The sequence below is a fragment of the Diabrotica undecimpunctata genome, chromosome 7 (genome assembly GCF_040954645.1).
Source record: "Diabrotica undecimpunctata isolate CICGRU chromosome 7, icDiaUnde3, whole genome shotgun sequence".
NCBI classification, from domain to species: Eukaryota; Metazoa; Arthropoda; class Insecta; order Coleoptera; family Chrysomelidae; genus Diabrotica; species Diabrotica undecimpunctata.
The window spans coordinates 59,793,558-59,809,275 of record NC_092809.1 but is presented as its reverse complement, the minus strand read 5'-3'; the positions used below and the strand labels follow the sequence as shown (position 1 = coordinate 59,809,275).

At 36.2% G+C, this 15,718-nt stretch overlaps 1 protein-coding gene across 6 annotated transcripts in view; it reads right to left on the bottom strand.

Annotated features, from left to right (window-relative positions):
• The window catches only part of LOC140445394 (uncharacterized), a 132,934-nt gene that overhangs the window by 57,558 nt on the left and 59,658 nt on the right, over positions 1–15,718 (bottom strand). The window contains exon 5 of one of the 6 annotated variants that reach the window (XM_072537386.1): positions 651–3,715. The exons of the other annotated variants lie outside the window; for them this stretch is intronic. Within the exon in view, the coding sequence (XP_072393487.1) occupies positions 2,250–3,715 (1,466 nt within the window). The 3' untranslated portion in view covers positions 651–2,249. Of the gene's footprint in view, positions 1–650; positions 3,716–15,718 lie in introns of those variants that run through there. 6 annotated transcript variants of the gene reach the window in all.

Genomic DNA, 15,718 nt, shown 5'->3' with positions numbered 1-15,718 from the left:
ATTCGTATTTTAAAATATATTTCACATTTAAAAAAAGTAATTTAACATCTTCGCTAACATTTACATATTTTGCAGCTTCTATTAAGTTTTTTAAATAATTTTTTGTTATTTTTAATGTGTCGCCATTATAACTACGAAAAATATGTTCCAGTTCACTACATTTAGTTACAAATTCCAGTGTTGGTTTCAGTAAACCACCCTCAGAAACGTGGTTTACCCAAGTAAACGATTTATCGTTAGCGTCCGGAATATATCCAAGTATTTCTTTTTTTTGTAACTTAAATGTAATGAAACCGGCTAAAATTTCCAATCCATCCCATTACAGGTCTTTTATATTTGAATTAATAAAATCTTGATGACTGTCAATTAAATCTTCAGGGTTAATTTCTGTATCACCACTAGGAATGTTTAGCGAGGAAAAGATCTCTTCAGTGACAATTTCATAATTAATTATACTATTAGTTGCAATATTCCATTATTTGTCAGGCAATCTCAATAGTTTTTCTTTTAAACAATAGTCAGCTTCTGTAAAATATTTTGATCATATTCTCGCGGTTTCTACATTAAATTTATCTCGCTGAAAATACTTGAAGACCCATATTTTACGCATTTGTTTATCTCTAGGAAACACAAAAAAACGACACTTCGAAAAACTTTTACTTTTTTATTATAATTGTTTAAACAACCCACCACTGCACAACACATTATGGCAACCAAATAATTAGTTTTCTTTATAAAGTAGCTACAGGTAGTCGAGAGGAAGTTGCGTACGATAAATAAATTAGGTGATATTAACAAGTAAACTGAATGTTTTCACCACAAAATTTATATAACGATATACTATACAAAGTCTTTACTACATCAAGGAATAAATAAAAACATCATTCACTACGCTTTGAAGCACACAGGTTAGCAACAGACAGAGCATTTAACTTGGCATCCTTAAAGTTGTCTCGGGTTTACGTCACAGGTGTGCGAGGGAGATGCAAGAACATGCGCGTTGACTTATCTTGTTAGTTATAGTATCGTGAGTATCGACTATAAATAAGGGCATAAGTCTTTCTTTCACCCATATGGTATGCAATCATCTGAACTTGCTTATCCACACCAGACATATATTTATTATACTGATAATTGGAATCGATTTTACTTTCTTCTCTTGTCTTGTAAGAATTCCCAACATATTCTTATATTCAGTGGAAATATATGCAACTTTTCTCTTTCCATTTGCCGAGCATTGTGCCATTCACATATTTTGCTATAGTTTCATTTTTTTTAACATTGTCCTTTATTTCCCAGGGAAATGATTTTCTATTAGCTCGCATAGTTCCTGTGCAATGCGTTTTTTTATACGCAAGACGCTGTGCTAGTTCATATGACTTATAATAATTATCCATATACAAGCTATGTCCGACACCTAAAAATTCTTCCATTAAATTTAAAACAACTTTTTCTGTGTGTCCTTTTCCTCCACAATCATTCAAGATGCCTGTGTAAACCACGAATTTTGAATACTCCCTCCATATGTCGTCAACATATAGGGTGTACTCCAGTGTGTACCCCCAAATGACTTTTCAAATGACATAGTTAAGTAAACTATGATAGATCTGACAAGATATGGTCAGATCTAAGAACAATGGGGCTACCCACTAACCCAACTATTATGGACGACCGTTCAAGATGGAAGTTGTGCAGTCAGCTAAAATCCACCCCGGGTTGTAGTGCTACGAGAAGAAAAAGAAGATAGTTGAGTAAACTGCTTAAAATAAATTTCACACTTGTTAAGATTTTCACCACTGTGAATATCCGTATGTGTTTTTAAATGACTTGTTTGACTAAACTGTTTAAAACAAATTTCACCCTTATAAGATATTTCTCCAGTGTGCACTCTCAAATGACTTTTCAAATCGTGTGCTCGAGCAAACGGCTTAAAGCAAATTTCGCACTGGCAAGGCTTTTCCCCAGTGTAAACTTTTGTATATGTTTTAAAATGACTGGTTTGACTAAACTGTTTAAGGTTTTTTTTCAGTGTGATGCATCAAATGTTGTTTCAAATTACTTCTTTGTCTAAACTGCTTAAAGCAAATTTCACACTTGTAAGGCTTCTCTCCAGTATGGCATTTCACATGTGTTTTCAAATTGCTTCCATCACTAAACTGTTTAAAACAAATTTCGCACTTATAAGGCTTCTCTCCAGTGTGACATTTCAAATGTGTTTTCAAATAGCTTCCATCACTAAACTGTTTAAATCAAATTTCGCACTTATAAGGCTTTTCTCCAGTGTGTACTCTCAAATGTGTTTTTAACCTATTTGCTCGGCTAAACTGATTACAACAAATCTTGCACTTGTATGGTTTTTCTCCAGTGTGCACTCTCGTATGTCTTTTCAATAACATTTTTGTACTAAACTGCTTAAAACAAATTTCACACTTATAAGGCTTTTCTCCAGTGTGTACTCTCAAATGTGTTTTTAACCTATTTGCTCGGCTAAACTGATTACAACAAATCTTGCACTTGTATGGTTTTTCTCCAGTGTGCACTCTCATATGTCTTTTCAATAACATTTTTGTACTAAACTGCTTAAAACAAATTTCACACTTATAAGGCTTTTCTCCAGTGTGCACTCTCAAATGAATTTTCAAATCATTTACTCGAGTAAACTGCTTAAAACAAATTTCGCACTTGTAAGGCTTTTCTCCAGTGTGCACCACCAAATGACTTTTCAAATGATATGGCCAAGCAAACTGCTTAGAACAAATATCACACTTATATGGTTTTTCTCCAGTGTGCACTCTCATATGTCTTTTCAATAACATTTTTGTACTAAACTGCTTAAAACAAATTTCACACTTATAAGGGTTTTCTCCAGTGTGCACCAGCAAATGACTTTTCAAATGATATGGCCAAGCAAACTGCTTAGAACAAATATCACACTTATATGGTTTTTCTCCAGTGTGCACTCTCAAATGTTTTTTCAATTGACTAATTCCAGTAAACTGCTTAAAACAAATTTCACACTCGTGAAGCTTTTCTCCAGTGTGAATTTTCATATGTGTTTTCAAATTACTTGTTTGACTAAACTGTTTAAAACAAATATCACACTTATATGGTTTTTCTCCAGTGTGCACTCTCAAATGTTTTTTCAATAAACTAATTGCAGTAAACTGCTTAAAACAAATTTCACACTCGTGAAGCTTTTCTCCAGTGTGAATTTTCCAATGTGATTTCAAATTACTTGTTAGACTAAACTGTTTAAAACAAATTTCACATTTATAAGGCGTTTCCCCAGTGTGCACTCTCAAATGTTTTTTCAATGGACTAATTGCAGTAAATTGCTTAAAACAAATTTCACACTCGTGAAGCTTTTCTCCAGTGTGAATTTTCCAATGTGATTTCAAATTACTTGTTAGACTAAACTGTTTAAAACAAATTTCACATTTATAAGGCGTTTCCCCAGTGTGCAATCTCATATGTACCTTCAAATTATCTTTTCGAGAAAAGTGTTTAAAACAAATTTCGCACTTGTTAAGATTTTCTGCAGTGTGCGTTTTTATACGTCGTTTCAAAGAACTGTCCGGGCTAAATTGCTTTAAACAAATTTTACATGTACAAATAGAATTTTTAAATGTTGTTTCTTCAGTTTTTGAACATATTTGTTGATCTGTAGTGCATGCACATTCAGTTTTTATGATTTCCATTACGTTCTGAGAAAAACCTAAAATAAAAATAAAAAACTATAACAAAAATTATGCAGAAATTATAGGGTAAAAAAAGAGTAATAAAATTTAGTAAGAATGAATATAATAATAAATAAAACTGAAACATACTAAAACGTTCTGTTGCTATTGCTGTACTGTTCTGAAGCTATTTTCTTGTGGCATCTTAATGTAATTACTATTTTTGTTGGAAATAAGCCACAATGTAAGTTTAAAATAGATTTATTTTTGAAGTTTCGATTTCCACTTCCGAAATGGTTCTCAAAATACAGAACATTAATAAATTTAAAAAAAAATATTTGTTTTCGGTTACTTGGTGAAAAATTCTTCCAATAATTTAATTTTATCTGACTCATGTATATTGACAATTCAGACATATAGTACACATTTTAAAGTAGATGACTTTAAAATGATATTGCCAACATTGTTGAGTTGCGTTCTTGGGACAACTTTATTGTAAGATCATTCATTTAATTACATGAAATCAACTTAACTTGAGAATACCCGTCAGAAAAAATCATAATAGTGTGAGGTTATCCTCTTGACACATTTCAAATTTGAATGACAATCAAATGTCAATGGAGCGAAATTCAAATAAAAGACTACAGTTTGGCTATTCTGACATGTCTGATCGTCCTCAATCAACTAATATTACAGAATATTAATTACATAACTAAGATATTAAGCATTCATAACTTTCATAAGACATAACATGAATAGCATAATGGATATTTGAAGAACATTTTTATAGTTCATAAACATACAGAAGTAATATTAATTCATAATGAGTTAAATAAGCAAGGTATAATATTCATAATAGTTTAAATAAGCACAGCATAACATACATAATGGATTGATGTGTTCATAAGGGGTTGGGTCCCTTATGAACAGGGACAGAGGAACATAGGAATCATAATATCCATAACTCATCTTAACTGTCTCAACATAATAGTGTTACGATATATGTAAGTCATACCGGGTCGTCGCTTATACCTGCTATTGGAATTTTCCAGATGAGGATCGAAAAATATCGTTCCGTCCCGACCGAAGGTTAAAGAAGTCGGCGGAACTTTCTAGATAAACAATTCGGTATAAAACGGACGATTTGATATTTAAAAGGACAGTCTGGAACAAGTGTCGATTAATAAATTGTTCGCGTGGCTATTTAAATTGTAACCGGTGTGAATGTTTTAAATAAATTACATAAGTGTAAATAAATTAATATTTAAGTGTTTTCTATGTAGATTAAATAAATAAACGTATGTAAATAAAATCATGAAGTGTTGTAAAGTGTAGAACATTTTATAATAAATAAAGTCAATAAATTAGATTTATAAAAATAGTTCATTGGTGTCACTGTCATCTCGTCGATTTCGAAAGTTTCTGGTGATGTGGCCAAAGTTTCTGGTGACATTGCATCTGTTACGATAAATAATGACGTGTCATATGACTCAAAACTGTAAACATATTTATTACTAATATCTTTTCTGTTCTAGTTATTTCGGCGCTCAGTTGAAAGACCTGTTTACCTGCCGGCAGAAATTTCTAGTCTCTTCGCTAAAAGACCTGTTCACCTGAATTATGATGAATCACCTACGATTCGAAATTTCCAGGCAGGCCGAATAAAAACCACTATGAGCGACTTTCTCGGATCTTCGATGGGGGATCGCCGCATTCTCGAATAACAGTATTTTATATTTAAAGAAGGAATTCTGTTGTAAAGGAACAGTTAGTTTTTGAAGATCGCGCCGCGTTTTAAAATGTAACGCACGTATTATAATAAATGTAGATAAATTATATAATTATTAAGTGTAAAATAAATTAGTACACATAAATACTTTAAATAAACTTTTAAGTGTTATAAGTGTAGAACCTTGAATAATAAATAAAAACAATAAATTAGATTAACAAAAATATAACAAGTGGTGTTCAGAAGTGAATATTTTTAAAATGTGAAAATGTCTTCGTTAAAAAATCAAGTTGCTGCCGATATGTTGGCCTTCGATGAAAAGATGAAAGAGATGGAAACGAAGACGGAGGAAACAGGGACAGCAGAGAGAGGAAACAATCCGATTACAATAGAGACAAAAGAAGACGAGACGAAATGTAAGTTGGAAACACGGCCGAAATTTGAAGGAAGTGGAGGTTCTGTTCATGTTAAAGTCCCAACTTTCGACGGAAAATCATCATGGAACAACTACATAAAACAGTTCGAATCAGCCGCAAGAGCGAATGGATGGTCTGAAAAAGAAAAGGCTGTAAACCTGACTATCGCTCTTCGAGGAGATGCCTTAGATGTGCTTCAGACCATAGCCGTAGAGGAGACGGATGATTTTGAACAACTTAAGAAGAGTTTAAATATGCGATATGGTCACGAACATTTGGAGCATGTATATCAGTCGCAGCTTAAAAATCGAAGACAAAAGAAAGATGAGGCTCTTCAAGAATATGAGGTGGATATTGACAGATTAGTACAATATGCTTATCCAACAGCTCCCGAAGACATGATGGAAAAATTGGCCGTTCAAACGTTTATTGATAGTCTTCGTGATCATGACATGCAGAGAACACTGCGATTAGCTCGTCACAAGACGCTGGTTGATGTCTTATCCGCCGCCCTCGAATACGAGTCAGCTACGCAGGCCTCTGGCGGGTACAGTAAAGTTAGGACTATAAAAGAGGAAGGAGATGAAGATAAACTTGACCAGCTCGTTAATACGATAAAAAGTAAGACATACAAGAAAACGACGACCATAAGATGCTGGAATTGTGGCGAAATAGGACACGTACGAAGTTCATGTAAGCACCCTAGGTACGACGCAAATCAAGAAACTCACCATAAGGAAAACTAGAACAGGTCGGCCTTAGGGGGACAGCTTCGACCCGAACTCTTCCAAAGACCCTCTCATACTAATAGCTTCTTTGAAATGTCGTTAAGATAGTGTATATGTAGATGGAGAAATAAATGGTAAATGGCATAAGTTGTTGGTGGATACCGGAGCGACCAGAACCATTATACGCCCAACAGTTATAAACAGCCGTAAGCAACTGTTACCAACGAGGTTGCGACTTCGGACAGCTACAGGTGAAAATGCCAAAATTCTTGGAGAAATCCAGTTACAATTAGGAATTGGAGCAAAAAAGTTCGTCCATACTGTTATAGTTGATGACAACCCCACCCCCCAAATGCAATCGTTAATCAGTTAGCCCGGTATGTAACAAGTCAACATAGCAAGAAAATAAAAGAAACAAAATAAGGGGTAGTTAGCCTAGAAAAGAATAATTAGAATTAATTAAATAATCATTATATACTCCAAATTAAATAAAGAATAAATTCTACACAGTTTAACGTATACATTTCAAATTAAACAAAGAATAACAATTCGACCTAGTTTTGACACAAGCTCCGAATGTTTAAAAATTACGAAATGTGAAGACCTTCGTTGGAAAATAATACAAAATACGAAGCGACACACCAGCGATAAGAATTGGGCTGAGTTAGGAGGTTGCACATGGCATGATGCATTTTAACACGTGGAGCAGACGGCGCGAGCAGCATAAACTCTAGGGGAAAGCGGTAAGAAGCAACGATCCACTTCGGACTGTGACTAAGGAATTGAGGGTATGCGTTGGCGGTACATAAAAATAAGAAAATCGGTGGAGAGCCAGTCAGTGAGCGGCGACCGGCGCCAGTGGTACTTGGCGCTCTAGGGCGGTCAGTGCGAGGCGACCTAAGGTGTGTTAATCGGTCAGCCGTCCCGGTGTGTTTAGCTCAATTAGCGTGATATCGTGTCCGACGGAAAGTAGAGAGATAGCATCGAATTTTCGTCTCTCTTAGTATCGCCATAACGTACAAGTGCTTCCAGCGTTCATTCAGACTGTTCCTGAGTTCCAGTTCGGACTACAAGGCGTATTCTTTAGCTAGGGCCTAAATACGCTAAGGTAACGAAACAATAAATACTAACCATTGGGGAAAACAAATAATAGTAGGTTGTCCGCCTTTTAACTCCCTTGATAAAATCTCTTCTCGTCTCCCTTCGCAAAATTTGATAAACAATACTAGCTATCTTGTATATCTTGTTGCATTAGTTGTAGATTTACAATTTATTAAATATATAGTAAGTTGAAAAGTGGCTTGTTTTTTTTTGACCGTTCAGATAGAGACTAGAAGAGAACACATTTTTTCGCTTGTACATCTCTCCGGCTTCTAACGCAAGCCAATAACCTCTAACTCTTTACACGGCCTACATCTGAGTGTCCTTCAGCCCCTATCCTATTTTTCCTACCCTCTTGTAAATCCGTGAGGGCGGAATCACGACCAATTCGAACTAGTGGACCAGTAAGCCTCGCATCCGCTCGCAGAGCTAAGTCTCCCTTAACTATATAGGACGAGTTTATTACAGTGGTGACAGAGCTAAGCATCCCTTAGCTCTGCTCCTTTATTACAATTAGGAATGGACGTAATGAATATGCATGGATTCCAATTGGAAATTAAGAATAAGGTAAGCAAAGTTGGTAACGAGGAGGTATTTCTTCATCCACATGATGACAACACTGTGCAAGCAGCCGTTAAAGAAGATACAGTTATTGTGGAGAATTAACAAACAAATCTACTATTACGAATTAATAGTAATTAAATTAACACGAACTATTCCTTCGATAATTCTGGCGAGATAAATGAACTTTTACTCATAGGTGCAAATAATTATTAAAATTTAAATGGTTGCAATAAACAATCAAAGACAATTTAAAGGTTGAGGTAAAACTAGGTGAAGAACTTACCGCTTATTACAATGATTCAAACAACGAACAAAACGAATTCAATCTGAAAGCATCGATGCACTGGCGGGTACGTCTGTTCTTCTCAACGACTAAAACTCTTGTTTCCGCGAGATGTATTTCCGAGCTTCAGCGGTACTATTAGGATCGGATGAATACAGGGGAGGAAACTGTAATGATTAATTTATACAACCATATTTGAATTTAAACAGTCATGCCTGCGAGAAGTGAGACGATCATAGTAGAAGGGACACCTGTTATGATGGAGCCTTGGAACCATGACGACGAGGTTGGCCGAGGAATCATAATTGGAAAGGAATTGGTGACTTCGGCTAAAGAAGTACCTGTGAGACTTTCAATGTCAATGACTACTCAGTGACCATCAAGAAAGAGACAATATTAGGAACTTGTGTACCTGTGACATCCATAATCTGTCAGACGACAACATCCGATAATTCCAACGACAAATACGACCAAATGGTGGCAGTTGCTGGACAGTCTCTAAATCAGATGGAGAAAAGGAAATTAACGGAATTTATTATTTTATTATTTTCGTACAGAAAGGAGGAAAGACGGGAAGAACTACCGTTGTTAAGCATAAAATCGATACTGGTAATGCTAAGCCAATTCGTCAAACAGCTCGACGATTACCACAGGCGAAAAGAGAGGAAGTTGAAACGATTGTTCCGGAAAAGAAGAAAGACGGGGTGATAGAATCTTCTACGAACCCATATATCTCTCCGGTGGTCCTGGTTAGGAAGAAACACGGAACAACGAGGTTCTGTGTAGATTACCGTTTGCTGAACAACGTTACCAAGAACGATAATTATCCTCTGCCTCGGATCGACGACACATTGGCTGGAAGTAAATTGTTTTCTACTTTGGATTTGAAGTCTGGATACTGGCAGGTAGAAATGGACCCAGTAGATAAAGAGAAAACAGCCTTCACCACAAGATCTGGATTGTAACAATTCAACGTTATGCCATTTGGACAGAGGGTCAGATAGCCAGATGGATCGAACGACTCCAAGAATACGATTTCAAGACCGGAGTTAGCCACAGAAACGCTGATTCTCTTTCCAGAAAGCTATGCCCAGCAGAGTGTTCCCACTGCAACAAAACGGAATCCAAGGAAGCAGCAGTGCTAAGAACAACGATGGTCAACGACGAATGGACGCCTACTAAAATCAGGGAAGAACAAGAGAGAGATCCAGTTGTACAGAAAATTCGAAAATGGAAAGAGGAAAACCGTCGACCACCTTGGCAAGAAATATAAAACCCTTCAACGAATTCGGGAACGGTTTTATTGGATGAACAGTTCCGACGACGTAAAGGACTGGTGTAAGAAATGTACTATTTGTGCTACGAGTAACTGGCCTCATCGGAAAAGGAGAGCTCCTATGAGACAATATAATGTTGGAAGCCCGTTTGAAAGAATAGCTTTGGACATTGCTGGGCCGTTTCCAGAAAGTGAAAATGGAGGCAAGTACATGTTGGTAGTAATGGATTACTTTACTAAGTTAAATGGATTACTTTACTAAGTGACCAAGGAAGGAACTTCGAAAACGATCTATTCCAAGGAATATGTGATAGGCTAGGCATGAAGAAAACAAGAACTACAGCATATCATCTGCAATCGGATGGTATGGTAGAACGGATGAATAGGACAGTTGGCAAGTATTTGACAAAGATGGTGTCCGATCATCAGCGAGGCTGAAAACAAAATATCATCCGTTCTTCACAATGCCCGACAGATCTGCTGTTATCGAATTAACAGGCCAGACACCAGCCAGAGTCCTATTCGGACGCGAGATGCGACTACCTTGTGATCTAGAGTTTGGGTGTCGACCTGGAGAAGATGTAGCAAGTGAAGATTATGTGATCGAATTACGAAGAAGAATGGACGATGTACACGAGTTGGTCCGTTCCCATCTTCAGATCGCTAGCGACCGAATGAAGAAACGGTACGTAACGCTAGCCGAAAAGGGGTGGTTTAAGAAGAACGAAAAAGTCTGGCTCTATAATCCCAAGAAGCGAAAAGGTTGTTCTCCCAAGTTGCAGCAGTTTTGGGAAGGTCCATACCTCAGTATGGAGAATATCAACGATGTCATCTACCGAATAAGCAAGATTCCGAGGGGAAAGCCGATGATAGTACATCATAACCGGCTGGCGTCTTTCGAAGGTGACCACGACGTAGACGAAGAAGTGGTAGTAAACCAAGTCCAAGATGTGTCTGACCTCACGTTTGAGGAATTCATGGGGGCCTATGGAGGAACCGGTAAAGCAAGACATGGTATTACCACTGAAGAAAAGCAAGATCTACTCACGCTTCCGGATGACTACTCACTGCCCTTAACCATCCCGGCCAGTATCAAAGACGCACCAGGGTTGGCATCCGTCTTTCGAAGGAAGTTCGGTCGAGTTGCAGAACTTCAATGCCAAGTGCCAGCTCCCGGTAAAACCTTGAAACTCCAAGATGCATCACGTTACCTTTTCTACCTGGTAACAAAAGACACTGCCCGTGACCAACCTACCTACCGAGATGTATCGGAAGCCTTACTTCAGTTGAGAGAGCACGTACTAGAATCCGACGTGCAAAAGTTAGCCATGCCAAAGTTGGAGTGCCGCCAATTCGATTGGAGGGTTGTCCGAAGTATGGTGGAGGAGATCTTTATAGACACCAAAGTCCAGGTGTTAGTTTGCTGCAATCCGCATAGTTACTGGTGCGGAGAGAAAACCGTCTCTTGTCATTTTTATATAACTGTAAGTTGTAAAAGAGGGTCCAGTTGCCGATACCAGCATACCGTTCCAGTTCCAGTCCCGACAAGGTTCCAGGAGGAACCATATTTTAAGAGGGGGGCAATATTTAGATATATGTGAGTCATACCGGGTCGTCGCTTATACCTGCTATTGAAATTTTCCAGATGAGGCTCGAATAATATCGTTCCGTCCCGACCGACGGTTAAAGAATCAGGCGGAACTTTCTAGATAAACAATCAGGTATAAAACGGACGATTTGAGATTTAAAGGGACAGTCGAAAACAAGTAATTCGATAACAAGTAAGTCGATAACAAGTCGATTAATAAATTGTTCGCGCGGCTATTTAAATTGTAACCGGTGTGAATGTTTTAAATAAATTATATTAAGTGTAAATAATTTAATATTTAAGTGTTTTCTATGTAGATTAAATAAATAAACGTATGTAAATAAAATCATGAAGTGTTGTAAAATGTAGAATTCAATAGTACAAGTAATGGATTATAGATAAGCATTAACATAATTGAATAAAATGAAATATAATGATTTTAACCATAACTAATAATGAAATTAATTATTTATCATAAGCCCTAATCCTACTTCTGTCTATAATTCCCTCATATGGCATACTCCAGGGGTTGTGTCTACATTGGAAATCATAACTTGCCCCTCCTTAAACTTTTGGGCCTCCTTGTGCTTCTTGTTATATTTTTTGTTTACGTTTTCTGCTTTAATTATTTGTGCTTCTGCTTAGTTCAAATCGTTTCCAAATCTTTCTTCCTCACAATATCTTGTAATGCTTCTCTCTGGTACATAAAATGCAATGTTATCTTTCAGTTTTCTATATACTAACCCATTTCTTAATTCAAAGAAAGGATGATCTTCTTCCTCGAGTCTTCTCTAAAGATCTTTAATAATTCTATCCTTGGATTGTTTTAAAATCAAAGTTTGTCCAATAGTATTGCCTTCTCATACCAGTACATAAATCACTCTGCTTAAGGCATCTACATGTTGCATTCTTGTATTTGCTCTGTGCTCAGAGTAATCATAATTTTGTAATAACAAACATTATCCTTGGAATTATATCCTTTTTATCATTTTAAAATGGATTCCCTGTAGATAAACATGAAACCGTTTAAGTGCGTACACAATACTAGTGTATTCAAGCTCGTAGCTATGGTAGCGAGACTCATAGTTGGTTGTCCTCTTACTAACAAAGGCCAAGGAACACTGATCAGAAGTGGGTAGGTAGAAGTACACTTCTTTGAGGTATGCCATAGTTTATAAATCTCAATGTTATTACTACTGTACCATATTTTATCTGGAAATATCTATCTGTTACTAGGATTTGAATATCTTATAGTATTCAGATGGTAGTTGTTGTTTAATTTTATACAGGGTGTTTCAAAAAAAGGTAACCCCGTCTCTAGGGTAGGTAAAAAACTGAAAAATAATTGGGGTTTGCTTAGTAAAAAATTTTTGTAACGCCATCCGTTTTCAAGATACAGGGCGTTGAAGAAAAAAAAATTTACGCATTTTTTACGATTTTGCCGAAACTGCTGGTAACATTGTAATGAAATTTTATACGAATATGTTTTGGAAGCTGATACATCCCATGAATTTGTTTTTATATCTGATTCTCATAGAGGGTGCTAGTTACACGGATCGTACTAAGTATTAGTCAATATAAGTTTTTTAAGAGTATAATTATTAATCAAAATTTCAAGTAAACTTAAACATCATTCAATTTTACACGAAAAAGGTACTCTTGGTAAAACTCGATACTGTGTACCGTTTTCGGAATATTTTGATTTGAAAATTATGAAGTAATAATTGATGCTGGTATAAAATAGTTAGTTATTAAACAAAACTCACAAGAAGAAAATTAAATTAATGACTAAGAAAATAAAATAAAATTCAATTACAGCAAGTGTTCAAAATGCCCTCCGTTTTCGTGAATACACAAGTCTATTCTTTTTTCTAAAGATTCCATTAACCTTCTAAACGATAGGAGATCAACTATGATGTCATTAAATTGACGTTGAATTATTTCTTCCAATACTTGGTGTGAATTTACCTCTGTAGCATAGACTTTTTCCTTAATATACGACCAAACTGCGTAGTCCAAAGGGTTAAAATCGCATGACCGAGGAGGCCAATGAATCGGAGCGTTAAATCTTCTAATATCGAATAAGGAATTGTTTAAAAAATCAAGATACATATCACCATTTAAATTTCCAGGTAGAATGTGAGAACCTATTAATTTGTTACCTAAAGTTGCTGCCCAAACATTAACTTTAAATGAGTGTTGGTAATGTGATACCCTTTTGAGTCGTGGATTCTCATCACACCAGTAGTGTGCATTATGGGAGTTAAACATACCTTGTCGCGTAAAGGTGGCCTCGTCCGTAAAAAGAATGCATTTTAAAAAATTTGGATTGTGGGCTGTCCTTTGTTGCAATGTTTCACAAAAATCCACTCTAACCGGTCGATCATCTGGCAAAAGCTCTTGGACTTGTCTGTAATGATAAGGATGTAATTGCTGTTCTTTCAGTATCCGCCAAGTACTTGAAGAAGAAGTATTTGTTTGTCTTGCTATATTCCTTACGCTAACTGTTGGATCTTGATCAAGTAAATTTAAAATATTATTTTATTTGGTCTCACATTCCCAGTTTCTCGACAACGTCGTTTAACGGCTCTAAATGTTTTTTTACTTGGTAAGTTTCTTCTAGGAAACTTTTCTGCATAACGTGTCACAGCTGCACTAGAACATCCTAAACATTCGCCTAAGGTTAATAACATGTCAGTGTATTCAACATTTGAGTACATTTTGATTTGATTTTACAAATAACAAGGTTTCAAAACTCTAATTATTGTTGATTTATCGTCATAACAATTAATAAATGTCAGATTTCCATGGCACACTTGGGAGAAAATAGAGGTGTACCTATTAGAACTTTATCATTACTACCAGCATCAATTATTATTTTATAATTTTCAAATCAAAATATTCCGAAAACGGTACACAGTATCGAGTTTTACCAAGAGTACCATTTGACTAATACTTAGTACGATCCGTGTAACTAGCGCCCTCTATGAGAATCAGATATAAAAACAAATTCATGGGATGTATCAGCTTCCAAAACATATTCGTATAAAATTTCATTACAATGTTGCCAGTAGTTTCGGCAAAATCGTAAAAAATGCGTAAAATTTTTTTCTTCAACGCCCTGTATCTTGAAAACGGATGGCGTTACAAAAATTTTTTACTAAGCAAACCCCAATTATTTTTCAGTTTTTTACCTACCCTAGAGACAGGGTTACCTTTTTTTGAAATACCCTGTATACAGCAAACCTGTATGCCACGCCTTATCAAAAGCTTGTGTGGTATCCAAAAAGACTGCAGAAAAATAGTGCTTTTCCTCCAAATCCTGGTTTATGTTATTAACAACTCTGTGCACTTGGTCAACTGCAGTGTTTTTGTCAAAAACCAAATTGGTAGTCAGGAACTAAGGAGTTTTCTTCTAGAAAAGAACTCAACTTCTTTATTATTAGTTTCCCAATAGTTTTAGCAAGAATTAGTAATAATGAACTACATCATATAAAAATATTTATGCTGTGAACTACTGTGCTCTCTAAGGTGTAACACCATTGTATCCAAAAAATGTACAGAGGAAAAAAATGTTGCGTTAAGTGCCAACTCAATGAGCTGATGAAGAACTCTAGGGGATTATAGCCTTAGCATCGTAAGGATGCACTTTCGTGTTGGACAGCATTTTGTCCCAACTTATGGAAACAAACAAGGACAATGAGCAGAAATAAGTGACTATTCAGAGTCTAGAAACAAGAACATAACTAGAATGAGCACAGTGGAGGATCCAGTCTCAAACTGTTACCATCCCCAAAAATTGAACTTTTGCCACTGTCCTTAAATGAGGTAGACCAGTCAAAACTGATAGTACTAGACACTAGGCGGCACACTGGACTAAATACCATACCATGGGATTCTGAGGAAAACTGGTGTGCAGCCAAAGAAGTGATCTTCTTCTTCTTCAAGTGCCGTCTCCATCAATGGAGGTTAGCGGTTATGGTGGCAAACGTTTGTCTATCTTCAGCTGTTCTTAAGAGTTCCTCAAATCCAAGTCCTGTCCAGTTTCTGATATTACGTAACCAGGACAATTTTTTTCTTCCAATTCCTCGCTTTCCTTCTATTTTGCCTTTTATTATCAACTGAGGGATGTAGTATTTCTCGTTGCGCAACAAATGCCCTAAATAACTGGTTTTTCTTCTTTTGACTGTTCTCAATAGTTCTTTTTCTAAATTGAGTCTCGCTAGTACTTCTTCATTTGTTTTTCGTGCTGTCCAAGGAATTTTTAAAATTCTACGGTACACCCACATTTCAAATGCCTCGATTCTATTCAGGCTCTTTATTTTTAAAGTCCATGTTTCGACTCCGTAGAGAAGA